Raw genomic sequence first — 12,535 nt, 5'->3', positions numbered from 1 at the left:
ATATCAGAGAGCTTGTTGTTAAAAATCAGAAGTGTTGTCACTAAAGCCTGCAATGTATTACCATCCCAATGATATAATAGACAGGGAAACTTTGAGTGGGATGCAAACACCCAGGCAATATATTTATCAGAGTATAAAACATGCTGACTCAATAAATGAGAAAATATTAAGTGGACTCGAGAAATTGCATAAAATCTAAACAGAAAATAACAGCTCTCCTAAAAATCTTTGGTTTATCTTTGGTCTTAGTAAGGAATACATGCCCTTAAAACATTAACATATTCTAGATAATAACTAAAATGATATTTATTTTTGCTTTTTAATAATAAAAAAAATCTGGATATGAACCGAATATCTTTCACTCCATCCCATTTGGCAGGTATATATCATTTGGAAGGATTTACATATCCAAGCTGCTTACAATTAATGAATTCGGTATGTCTCTAAAACGGATGGAAAATGGAAAAAGTCCTGGCTCGGATGGATTCACTGTAGAGTTCTATAAATTGTTTTGGAAGTCTCTGGGGGGATTTATATGTAGATCAATAAATTACAGATATACTGTAGGAAAACTTTCAGATTTTCAGACTCAAGGAGTCATCACATGTCTACCAAAGGAGGAAAAAGACAGAAGATATTTTAAAAACTGGAGACCTATATCACTTTTAAATGCTGATTATAAGATTGCTTCAGGAGCAATTGCAGCTAGGATTAAAAAGGTTCTTCCATCAATAATCAGCGATACTCAGAAAGGATATATGAAGGGTAGATTCATTGGAGAAAACACCAGACTATTATATGATATCATGGACCAACTTGAGAATGAAAACAGATATGGTTTATTATTGTTAATAGATTTCGAAAAAGCCTTTGACTCAATTAACTGGATCTTTGTGGAAGAAGCTCTACAATCTTTTAATTTTGGTGATTCCGTTTGTAAGTGGTTTAAACTGTTTTGTAATGACTCTAATAGTTGTGTTATAAATAATGGACATATGTCATCTTTTTTTAGACTTGAAAGAGGATGCCGTCAAGGAGATCCCCTTGCACCGTATTTGTTTATCATTGGGGTTGAGATTTTAGCTATAACTTTAAAGCAAAACGTGGATGTACGGGGAGTAATCTTTGACGCCAGTGAATATAAATTGGGTCAGTATGCCGATGACGCTTTTATTCTTCTTGATGGATCTAGTTTTTCTCTTGAAGAAACTATGAATATCTTGCAAAGTTTCTCTCTATTATCGGGACTTAAATGTAACATAACAAAAACAAAAGCTATTTGGATTGGAAACAGGAAACAGGAAATTTTCTAATGAAAGAATATGTCCCGAAATGGGCCTAATTTGGTCCTCTTCTAACTTTACACTCCTTGGCATAGAATTTTCTCCAGATTTACAACAGATGGTGGAAATTAATTATATCAAGAAACTAACAAAGGCAAAATGAATACTGGCAAGCTGGAGTCAAAGGCATCTGTCAATAGTTGGTAAAGTAATTGTTGTAAAGACTCTTGTTCTGCCCATATTCATACATCTTTTTTCAGCACTTCCTAACCCATCAGCAAAAGCTGAAGCAGAATTAATTCACACGTTATTTAAATTTGTATGGGGTGGAAAAGTAGAGAGAATAAAACGTGATATACTAGTTTCCCCAGAAAACAAGGGAGGACTAAATATGATACACATATTTTCATTCATTAGGTATATTAAGATAAGATGGGTTAAAAGATTGCTGGAAAAGGAAGATGGAACGTGGCAGAACTTAGTCAATACAACTATACTCAGATATAAAAAGGATATTTGGAATTTAGGGAGAAGGAAATTAGAAGAATTTAGTAAGTTCATTAAAAACAGTTTTTGGAGAGATGTAACTTTTGGCAGTATCTAAATGGAAAGAAGAACCGCAAAGTCCTAACGAGTATCTATCCATGAGTATTTTAAATTTTGTCTCCCCTAAAATGATTTATCAATACAAATCCTGGACAGAAGCTGGTTTTGAAATTCTGAACGATCTAGTAGATGATCACGGTAATTTAATACCTTTTGAGATAATAAAACAAAAAACTGGAAGCGATGATTTCTTGAAATACTTCTCCTTAATATCCAGAATTCCTAAAGCATGGAAAGATGCCATAAAAAACCACCTAGTACATAAAACTTTTGATAAGCAGGAGGATAAAATAACAAACTTGCGAAAACAAGATTCACTCAAGTTTGTTTACAAAGATCTTTTACAGGAAACTAAAAGGCAACACACTGCGAAGCAAGAAACTTGGATGCAAGTATTTAATAAAAATATAAGTAGTGAGGAGTGGTCTGATATATATAGCCCGGCAAAATGCTGCACCAAGGATACCAAGTTGATCTCTTTTAACTTTAAATTAATCCATAGAATAATCGCTACTAATGATTTTCTTAAAAGAATTAACATATTTGATGACAACAAATGTACTTTCTGTAAGAGTGAAACTGAAAGTATTGAGCATCTCTTTTATGACTGCAGTATTACTTCACAGTTTTGGTGCCGTTTTATTGAAGTTTTTGCACCTTTTTGCCCAAATATTGTACATCTGTCCAAAAAAGAAACATTTTTAGGAAGTGAACAACTGGACAGTTTAGGTAATTTTCTGCTTATTCTTGCAAAATATTATATTTATACTTGCAGATTCAATATGAAAAATCCTTCTATTTTTGCTTTTAAGCAAATAGTTGCAATGCATAAGAACATTGAAAAATACACTGCTAAGGTAAATAAAAAAAGAGGACCAATTTCTTCAAAAATGGACCTCAACAATGAACATTTAACTTGTCTCTGACTTGATGGTAAACAGGAATAAAATATTGTAATATCACAAAGGCCATGTCACCTAGATTGTGTGCCATATGCATGTGTATATACGTGTGTGTGTGTGTTTTCTTTTTTACTTTCTCTGCAGATTATATTTATTATCCCTAGATTATCTGATAACCAGAAATGTTTGATTGTAAGGTGACCCTGGGATGGTTCCCTGACCCATTGGTCAACCTATTACGGGGTTAATAAAAAAATAAAAAAATAAAAAAATTACATATCCAAAGACACCAAAACATGACAAACAGTTGCTGGGCTAAGAATATTACAGGAAACTCCAAGACAGAACAAGTCAACCATTTTGCTGAAGATTAAAAGCCCAGTTCAAAATTGGTCAGTTGTGCTAGAAAGGGTATGTGACATACGTTACACAAGAACTGTTATGGGTCAAGTATACACAACTTTATTATTTACCCATATCAAACATGGTATCAAACCTTGTCTGTTAATCACTGTGTTAGTTATAAAGACAAACCAGCTGATCAGATCCTGACAATAAAAAACCCTCTTCAGTAACAACTTAATTCTAACCTATTCCCACGATAGTAGAGTTCAGCCTGTAGTCTTTCTTCTCTATACACTGCAATTACATAAAAATATCTTTTGTAAACTTACGTTTTAAGGTTGACCATAGACTGTGGAATACTAGTTGGTGTGTTGAAAGCTGGTAGAAGTTTGTCTGCTACACTAGCTGCCTTTTCTTTATACATCTGTAAAAGAAACCAGAGATGTAAATACATCATTTTACAGAGGTCAGAAAACCATTTCTGGCAGGTGAAAATATGCTGGCTAACTCATACTGTATCTCCATTCTTGTGTCAGAACTCTTAACAGAGGATGAAATTATCTGCATTATTATTATCAATGCATCAATAACTTTGATGTACACATATCGATACTATAGGTGAAAAATCAATACAAAATGATACTTACCTTATGAAAGTTAATTTTTATAGTGATAAACTGAAATAAGTCCTTTGCCTCTTGATGTGGATCATGATCCATTTCAATATGGGACACAGTTGCATCATTCAACCCTACCTTTAACCTTAGTAATTTACAGTATTTAAAATCAAATTTTGGGAATGGATTGTTATGCTTTCCAAAGATGTTATATAAATTTTGTTGAAAAGTGTCACACTTAAGTGGATAAATAATGGCACAACTTGATTAGAAGCAGTACCCAAACTGTCACATACTTAAAACTTCATTGACAAAAAAAAACTGCACTGCTTGATTAAAAAGCAGATATAGCTCAAAGTTTAATATGAAAAGATTTGATACTTATAGGTTACTGCATTTGTATGGGAGAAAAAAATGAGCATATAATATGAAAATATTTGACTTGAACAACATTCTAAGCCAGAGAGTATATAGCACTGCAGTGAACAGAAACTAACCTAATGACCCAATGAACCATAAGAAGATCCTCTGATGCTTTTATATCTTCATATACATCTATCATACCTGTACAATATGGCAGTACCACATACACATATCATACCTGTACAATATGGCAGTACCACATACAAGTATCATACCTGTACAATATGGCAGTACCATATACATGTATCATACATGTACAATATGGCAGTACCACATACAAGTATCATACCTGTACAATATGGCAGTACCAGATACATGTATCATACCTGTGCAATATGGCAGTACCACATACATGTATCATACCTGTGCAATATGACAGTATGACATACATGTATCATACTTGTACAATATGGCAGTACCACATACATGTGTCATACCTGTACAATATGGCAGTACCAGATACATGTATCATACCTGTACAATATGGCAGTACCACATACATGTATCATACCTGTACAATATGACAGTACAACATACATGTATCATACTTGTACAATATGGCAGTACCACATACATGTGTCATACCTGTACAATATGGCAGTATCAGATACATGTAACATACCTGTACAATATGGCAGTACCAGATACATGTATCATATGTATCATACATTTACAATATGGCAGTACCATATACATGTACAATATGGCAGTACCACATACATGTATCATACCTGTACAATATGGCAGTACCATATACATGTATCATACATGTACAATATGGCAGTACCATATACATGTATCATACATGTACAATATAGCAGTACCATATACATGTATCATACATGTACAATATGGCAGTACCATACACATGTACCATACCTGTACAATATGGCAGTACCATATATATGTATCATACCTGTACAATATGGCAGTACCATATACATGTATCATACCTGTACAATATGGCAGTACCATATACATGTATCATACATGTACAATATGGCAGTACCATATACATGTATCATACATGTACAATATGGCAGTACCACATGCCAGACACATAAGATTTTCAAAGTTTGAAGTAACATTTCTATAAGCATGAATTTTCTGAACTTTATTTATTTTCTGTATTCAAGAAGTTAACATATATCCTTTTTAGTGACGACATATACAGCTCTCACTTGTTATAACATGGTGGCTGGGATATACTACTACCAAAAGTATAATATACCAGATAGAAATATAGGGAGAATCACACTGTATGTCAAAAATAATATAATATACATGTACTGAACATGGTATAGTGTCAATGACCATTTTGTCCAATACATGTAATGTTTAAAAAAGAAAAGAAATATATAATTCAAAGCTTCATGTTCCTTTCTTTCAACCTATACCATACAGTTGATTAATCAATTCAAATACTGTACAAAGGTTGAAATTTGGTCATAAGGGTCCATAAGTGGTACTGTGTTATATCTGGAAGACAAGTGCACAATGATGAAATGAGGATTGGCTGTACTGTCAATAGTTTAATTATAAGGATAAACATTAAATCAGTTTCCTGGTCATATGAATGAATATTAACTCATAACTGGTTAATACCCAATATGTTGATGAAGAATTAATGATTACATACATGGAAGCAAATTGTTGGCACTGATTGTTAAGAAAATATATTGACTAGCTAAAGTTCCTTTCATTATTTGTCTCTTTTAAGTTTCAACTTTGACCTAACTACCAATGCCAGTTATGAAATAGGAAAGGGTTCCTGGGCTATGAAATCCTCCACCCAAAAGTACATGTTTAACTGACAGCAGTAAATACACGTGAACCATCTGTACAAGCAATGCCCTGTTGCTTTGTGGTAGTTTGAATACTGTGGTCACTTTGTTAATATCTACTTGGAAGTTTAACACCCATCCTTCTTGGAAAAATAAAATCTTGCCTCTACTCCTTAAAGAACAGTTGTTGTTATTGTAGGGTTTGTTGTGGGGTTTAATGCCATTTTTCAGCACACAATAGGCTATGTATGGCGGCCAGTATTAATGGTGGAGGAAGAACCAGGGAAAACCCCGGGAAGAACCACCAACCCACGAGAAGATACTGGCAAGCTTTCTCACATAACCACACTGGCTGAATCCTAGACTCGAACCCATGCAGACAGAGATGAGATGGCAGTGATCCGTAACAGAAAGCGCTTTAGACCACTCAGCCACTTGAGGCCCCATTAAAGAACAGCATCAAACTGACTTTGGTCCTGCTGCAGGAAGGGTTAAATGACTGATCATGATTGATGGTAGTATAACTGCCATGCTTTAGACTATACTGCATTGCATAAATTGCCTTTCTGTGACATATACCATGGCAGCCAGAAAGAGCTGGTCTACGCAGACTTGAATCCACATTCCACTGATTCCAACAACAAAATAATTCCCTGCCAAAAAGACCTGTCAGATTTGACCTTTGTCAGAATTCCATATCTGTCTACCTGGTAGAATGTAAGCAATATGTCCCATTTTTCTAGTCATCTTCTGATGATATCAGTATATATTGGTCATCAGCAATATGCAGCCAGTCTGTTTCAACTGGTTGTCCTAAAGCTATTACATGAATAAAATGTACTGCAAACTATTGTCCCATCAAAACAATTCCCATTGGAAATATTACCAAAGTAGGACAGTCCTCTAATTGTGAATACAGTTGACCCAGATTTTCTGTCATATAATGCATTAATTGGAAGATCAGGGTCTTTGCCATTCACTTGAAGTCAAATATAAGCAACTGTTTAGACCCTCGTCTAAGCCCATGCATACTGATGTTAACAGAACAATGAATGTGTATCATACGTAAGCAAATACTCGCACCATTATTTTGGGCGTAGTGGTTACAGCATCTGTCTTGGATGCAGGAGGTCGCAGGCTTGGACCCTGGCTTGTAAAAATGGTACTAACAGCTACCTTGATAGGTACTCAGTATTAAGGGGTTAGTGTTAGGACTGGTTGGCCTAGTGTCAGGATAATGTGACTGGGTGGGACATCATGCTACATGTCTGCAGCATGATGCCCCAGTGCTAGACATCATTTTATAATAGAACCGCCACACAGCACACATCGTAGTGATATGACTGAAAAGTTGTTAAAGCTACACTAAAAATCCAAATCATATGCAAATACCATTATTTTGAAAAAGGATGTGATTATGTTATCCTGTCTTCCCAGATGTGTTAGTATGTGTGCATAAGGAATATCATGCAACCAATATTGTTAATGACTGAGTATGTATGCATGTATAGAGTCTAACAACACATCCACTCAATCATGCCAAGATAATGTTGAATAATAGTTTAGGCAACCCAAGGAAGAAATACATGTAAAAAAATAAAGATAAAGACATAAGCTGAGGTCTGAGTGATTATGTCATTGTGGTATATAACTGTGTTCCCTAGAGGTTAAAACTTGTAAACTATTGATATCCCCAGCCTATAACTACATTTGGTAATAAACATGCTGGGTGTAAAAAGACAAATTTATATATGCAACTGGGTCAAACTGAACTCCCGAGACTCTGGTCCTTGGTCAAAACATAGAAAGCATTGAGATTTCCACCATTTAAGCATGACACACATAATGGGTAAAAATTTTATATTAAAAATGCAACTGGCATTAGTTATGGCAGCCTATCCATAACCACCAGGAACTTAGTTCATGGTCAATAACTTGGAAACTAATGAAATAACAACCATAAAACCACTACACTTACTGAGCACGAAATGACTAAATTACACATACAAATGATATTAGTCCTGTGACCAATCCTTACCCTAGGGAAACAGCCCCTGGGTCATAACTTAGATGCAATGAAGATTCTCACCCTATGACCATTCTATACATTACAAATGCACCATGGTCTATTCTTAACCTCCAAGGCTGAGACATATTTGGCAGGGCAGAAGCGGCAAAGTGTGGGGATATATCACATATTATCAGGGCAGAACAGGCAAAGCATGGGGATATGTCACACATATTTTGCAGGACAGAAGGGGCAAAACATGGGGATATATCACACATATTTGGCAGGGGAGAAGGGGCAAAGCATGGGGATATATCACACATATTTGGCAGGGCAGAAAGTGAGGGGCAAAGGATGGGGATATGTCACACATATCTGGCAGGGCATAATGGGCAAAGCATGGGGATATGTCACACATATTTGGCAGAGCAGAAGGGTCAAAGTGTGGGGATATATCACATATATCAGTACAGAAGGGCCAAAGCGTAGGGATATATCATACATATTTGGCAAGGCAGAAGGGGCAAAGCGTCAGGATACGTCACACTTATTTGGCAAGACAGAAGGGGCAAAGCATCGGGATATATCAAACATATTTGGCAGAGCAGAAGGGTCAAATTATGGGGATATATCACATATTATCAGACCATAAGAGTCAAAGCATGGGGATATAGCACACACATCTGGCAGGGCAGAAGGAGCAAAGCTTAGGGATATGTCATATATTTGGCAGAGAAGGGGCAGGCAAAGTGTGGGGATGTCACACAAATTTGCGGGGCAGAAAGGCAAGGGCAAAGCATGGGGATATGTCACACATATTTGGCAGGGCAGAAGGGGTAAAGCATGGGGATACATCACATATTTGGCAGGGCATAAGGGGCAAAGCATGGGGATATGTCACTCATATTTGGGAGGGCAGATGGGACAATGTGTGGGATATGTATTTTACTCTAAAGTTATATACATATTCTTCTGAAGTAAATCACTATCACTGAGATATGACACAATTTTAAAAAATGCATCTAGATATTGGGGTAGATTGACCATAGAATAAAATGTTTGACTGCAAAAGGGACAATTTCTGGGGCCTAAATAACCCTCCCAGCCGAATATTTTAATGGGTAATTGACTTTCATCTGTATGTAATAATGATACTTTCAAAGAACACTATTTACACATTCCATAGAGACATTCTGTAGACAGGTTTATGATTTAAGATTTTTATTTTATTTTCAAACAGTCTCTTGGCACAGGAGTTCTGCTAACTTTTGAGGACATTTCCTTTTTTTTAAAAAACAATAAAATATGACCAAAACTGAAAATGACTTAAATGTGAATAATTATTGATTGAAAAGAATGAAGATAATAAACAAATGACTCCTTAATTATGGATCATTTACATTTCAAATTACCTTAATTTTGGTCTTTTAAAAAAATAAACAAATAAAGTACTGTTTTGGTTTACTTTACATGATAACGGTGTGGCACTACTGTAAACAAGTGTTTGTTACTGTTATTGTTTGTGTGCATTTAGTATTTTCAGTTGTTACATAATCAGCACAGTGATGTCAAATGTTCATAGACATGTTTTTTTTCTATGGTGAGTGAGCAGCATGTGAGTTGCTTGCATTGCATGTGCTTAATATGCACCCACAAATTTCTATTAACAAGTCCCCTATTCCAGTTCACTTCTCCAACAAGACTCCAGGAGTCAAATTCAACATTTCTGGGTGCAATAAGTTACTCAATACTTTGTAAATGGTATCAAAGAAAATAACTATTGTATATCAGAATACCCATACAAAATGAACATCTGAAGAATTCAAAAAGCCGTCAAATAATGTTTTTCTCTCTTTAAGAAAAGCTAAAACACCAAACACAAAGAGCTAAATGATTCCCTGACCAACAGTGGTAGACCTTTGTAGTTTATTTCCTAAATATTGGCAACAGAAATATTCAAAATGTGATCTAGTCATCAGAAAATTCTGCAATAGTTAAATATAAGGACAGTGCTTTTTTACCACCAAGGAATATTAATACTTTAACTACACCAGTACAACGACTTTATCTGCTGGCATGTGATTCGCCATAATCTAAAATTGCCAGTTAAGTCCAGCTGTAAATTGTACAGACTCAGATCTGTCATCTCATAATGCACTAGCAGATCTGGGTCTCATATTCAGTACAACAACACAGACATTGATGTTCCAGTGCATTATGCAAGGGCAGATCATGTTCTATGTTGTTTGCAGTTGGACTAACTAAAATGAAATCTGCAACAAGCTCAGCTTTTGCCAAAATATTTAGTTGGGAAAACGTATACAATACAATATTGGGTAAATGACATTATCTGTGATAATATTGCTAAATTTTTGCCAAAATGTAAGAAAGTAAAGCCAGTGTCAACTATTTGTAAGCTGCTTTAGAGATGTGAAACATATTTTATGTTTCTTATGTTGACTGTAACAGCAGTTTAACACATGATTTGCCATATAATGCCCAGGAAATGCAAGCTAAGTGCCTTTCCGAAGAATAAAACAAAACCAGCTGACCAGTGGGTTGTTCTGGCTGAGTATCAAACCTGGAAGAGGCTAAAGCCAAGGGCAAAACAAGGCTATTGACCTGAGTAGGTATCAAACCAGAGACATCTGGATTACAAGTCTGATGCTCTATCAATAGAGCTACCATGGTTCCCCACATCTTAAGTGTCTTTATTCACATCTAAGAAGCAGGAAGCCAAATTTTGAGCTTGTGACTTGAAGGAAGTCAGAATTGGGACATGCAGGCTCTACTGACAGCAAGTGATACTATTGTCTGTATGATTTGACTTGATAATGCATTGACTGCTGAGGTCCTGCAGATAAGAGTGTAATATGTGTATAGTGTACCTAACCACTGCAATATACATGGCATGATTTTGAATGAAATTTCTCAATACAAAGTAGATGCAAATTTAAAATTCAATTGCAGTACAGTACACAGGCATGTGGTTAATAAGTCCGCACTACAAAAACCTTTCAAAATTAACTTAAAACCCCCCAGCTCCTGTATTAACAATATTAACTTAATGGGTTAAGATCAAAACTTTATTCTTTGATACACTAACTATTGGTTATCTACCACTCATTTTGAATACCTTCATAAAACCTCTTGCCAACCCCTGCACTACAGGATAAGTGAGTGGCTTGATTATTTAGAATTGTTTACTCTGAAAAATGCTAAGATTTACTAATGTTCAATCTGTGTCAAAACTGGCTAACTTTTTAATCAAGCTTGGTTTACAATATTTTTTTAAGTTATCTCCTTTAGTTAACAGTTTACATTATGTTGCACATTACTGATACCTCTTTTAAAACTGCAAGATTTTGTCAGTGGTGGAGATACCAGAAAAAGATCTTACCCCCCAACTTAGCTTTTAAGTTTTAAAACCAAACTCCAGGAAATCATATATTGAGGAAAATTAAAAAAATTCCTGCATGTACAGAAAAGTAAACCTTATTAATTAATCCCTCTCAGGACATTCACATTTTACTTCATTTTATCCATAATTCTGTATGACCCTATTATAATGTATGTACAGCACTCACTATGAAAGTCCTTCATTACCTCATGGTTCATGATTTAAAGTATGGTCTCAGATCCAATTTCATTAAGTGGTAATATAATTACATACATCCTGTATGGTGGTATAAGGCAGTATACTCCATGGCTCCCAAGAACAGTGTTATACTGAAAGAGTACTGTAAAATATACTTCATATAGATTTTAAAGACTTTCTGTCCAACAATACACATCTGATATGCTTAGTGAACTGGGGCAAGATCTGCAATTTTAAACTCAGTGTTCACCTGAGGATGAAGATAATTTTTTTTATGAATCTCAGTGATAATGACAGTTGAGAAAATATCAGGCTTTCTAAAGTAAAGTACCATATAATTATTAGTTTTCTCATTCATGTTAATACCATATTTTTCCTATGATATGTGAAGGGGTCAGCCCAATATATTTATCAAGAGAACTGAAAACAGTAAATTATAAATCAGCTTGTGACCTTTTCCGTACTAATGAGATTGACCTTTAATCAAGGTACTTGACTACTGTATTATAAGTGAACTGAGTCAAGTTTCATCACAATATTTGAAGAGGTTAATATAATGACAGCCTAGATAAGGAAATGTATGCCACTGTCTATCTCATGGTGGGACTTAAGCCTTGAGTCATATGGTGTAACTGTGGATATGCCAGACAATGTCTATCTCATGGTGGGACTTTAGCCTTGAATCATATGGTGTAACTGTGGATATGCCAGACAATGTCTGTCTCATGGTGGGACTTCAGCCTTGAGTCATATGGTGTAAATGTGGATATGCAAGACAATAATAATAATAATAACAATAAAAATAATAATAATAATATTAATATTAATAATGCTTTATTTATAGAGGGTGACTCATTAGTCAAGGACTATTCTCCCTAGAGGCCCTCTTAAGGAGAGTATAACAATGCACATTATATGAAGATGGCAATAATTACTGTTTATTTTAACATGTTTAGTATTAAAACACTA

General features: G+C 35.0%; 1 protein-coding gene across 1 annotated transcript in view; it reads right to left on the bottom strand.

Annotated features, from left to right (window-relative positions):
* LOC149773334 (mannosyl-oligosaccharide 1,2-alpha-mannosidase IA-like) overlaps positions 1-12,535 on the bottom strand; it is an 80,882-nt gene that overhangs the window by 33,013 nt on the left and 35,334 nt on the right. The window contains exon 4 of the mRNA XM_089946432.1: positions 3,466-3,560. Coding sequence (XP_089802558.1) covers positions 3,466-3,560 — 95 coding nt within the window. The remainder of the gene's footprint in view (positions 1-3,465; positions 3,561-12,535) is intronic.

Source organism: Sinohyriopsis cumingii, unplaced genomic scaffold, assembly GCF_028554795.1.
Source record: "Sinohyriopsis cumingii isolate HCF-2022 unplaced genomic scaffold, ASM2855479v2 utg000663l, whole genome shotgun sequence".
In the NCBI taxonomy this organism is placed as follows: Eukaryota; Metazoa; Mollusca; class Bivalvia; order Unionida; family Unionidae; genus Sinohyriopsis; species Sinohyriopsis cumingii.
The sequence above is the reverse complement of the archived record's forward strand: the minus strand, read 5'-3'. Positions and strand labels throughout refer to the sequence as shown.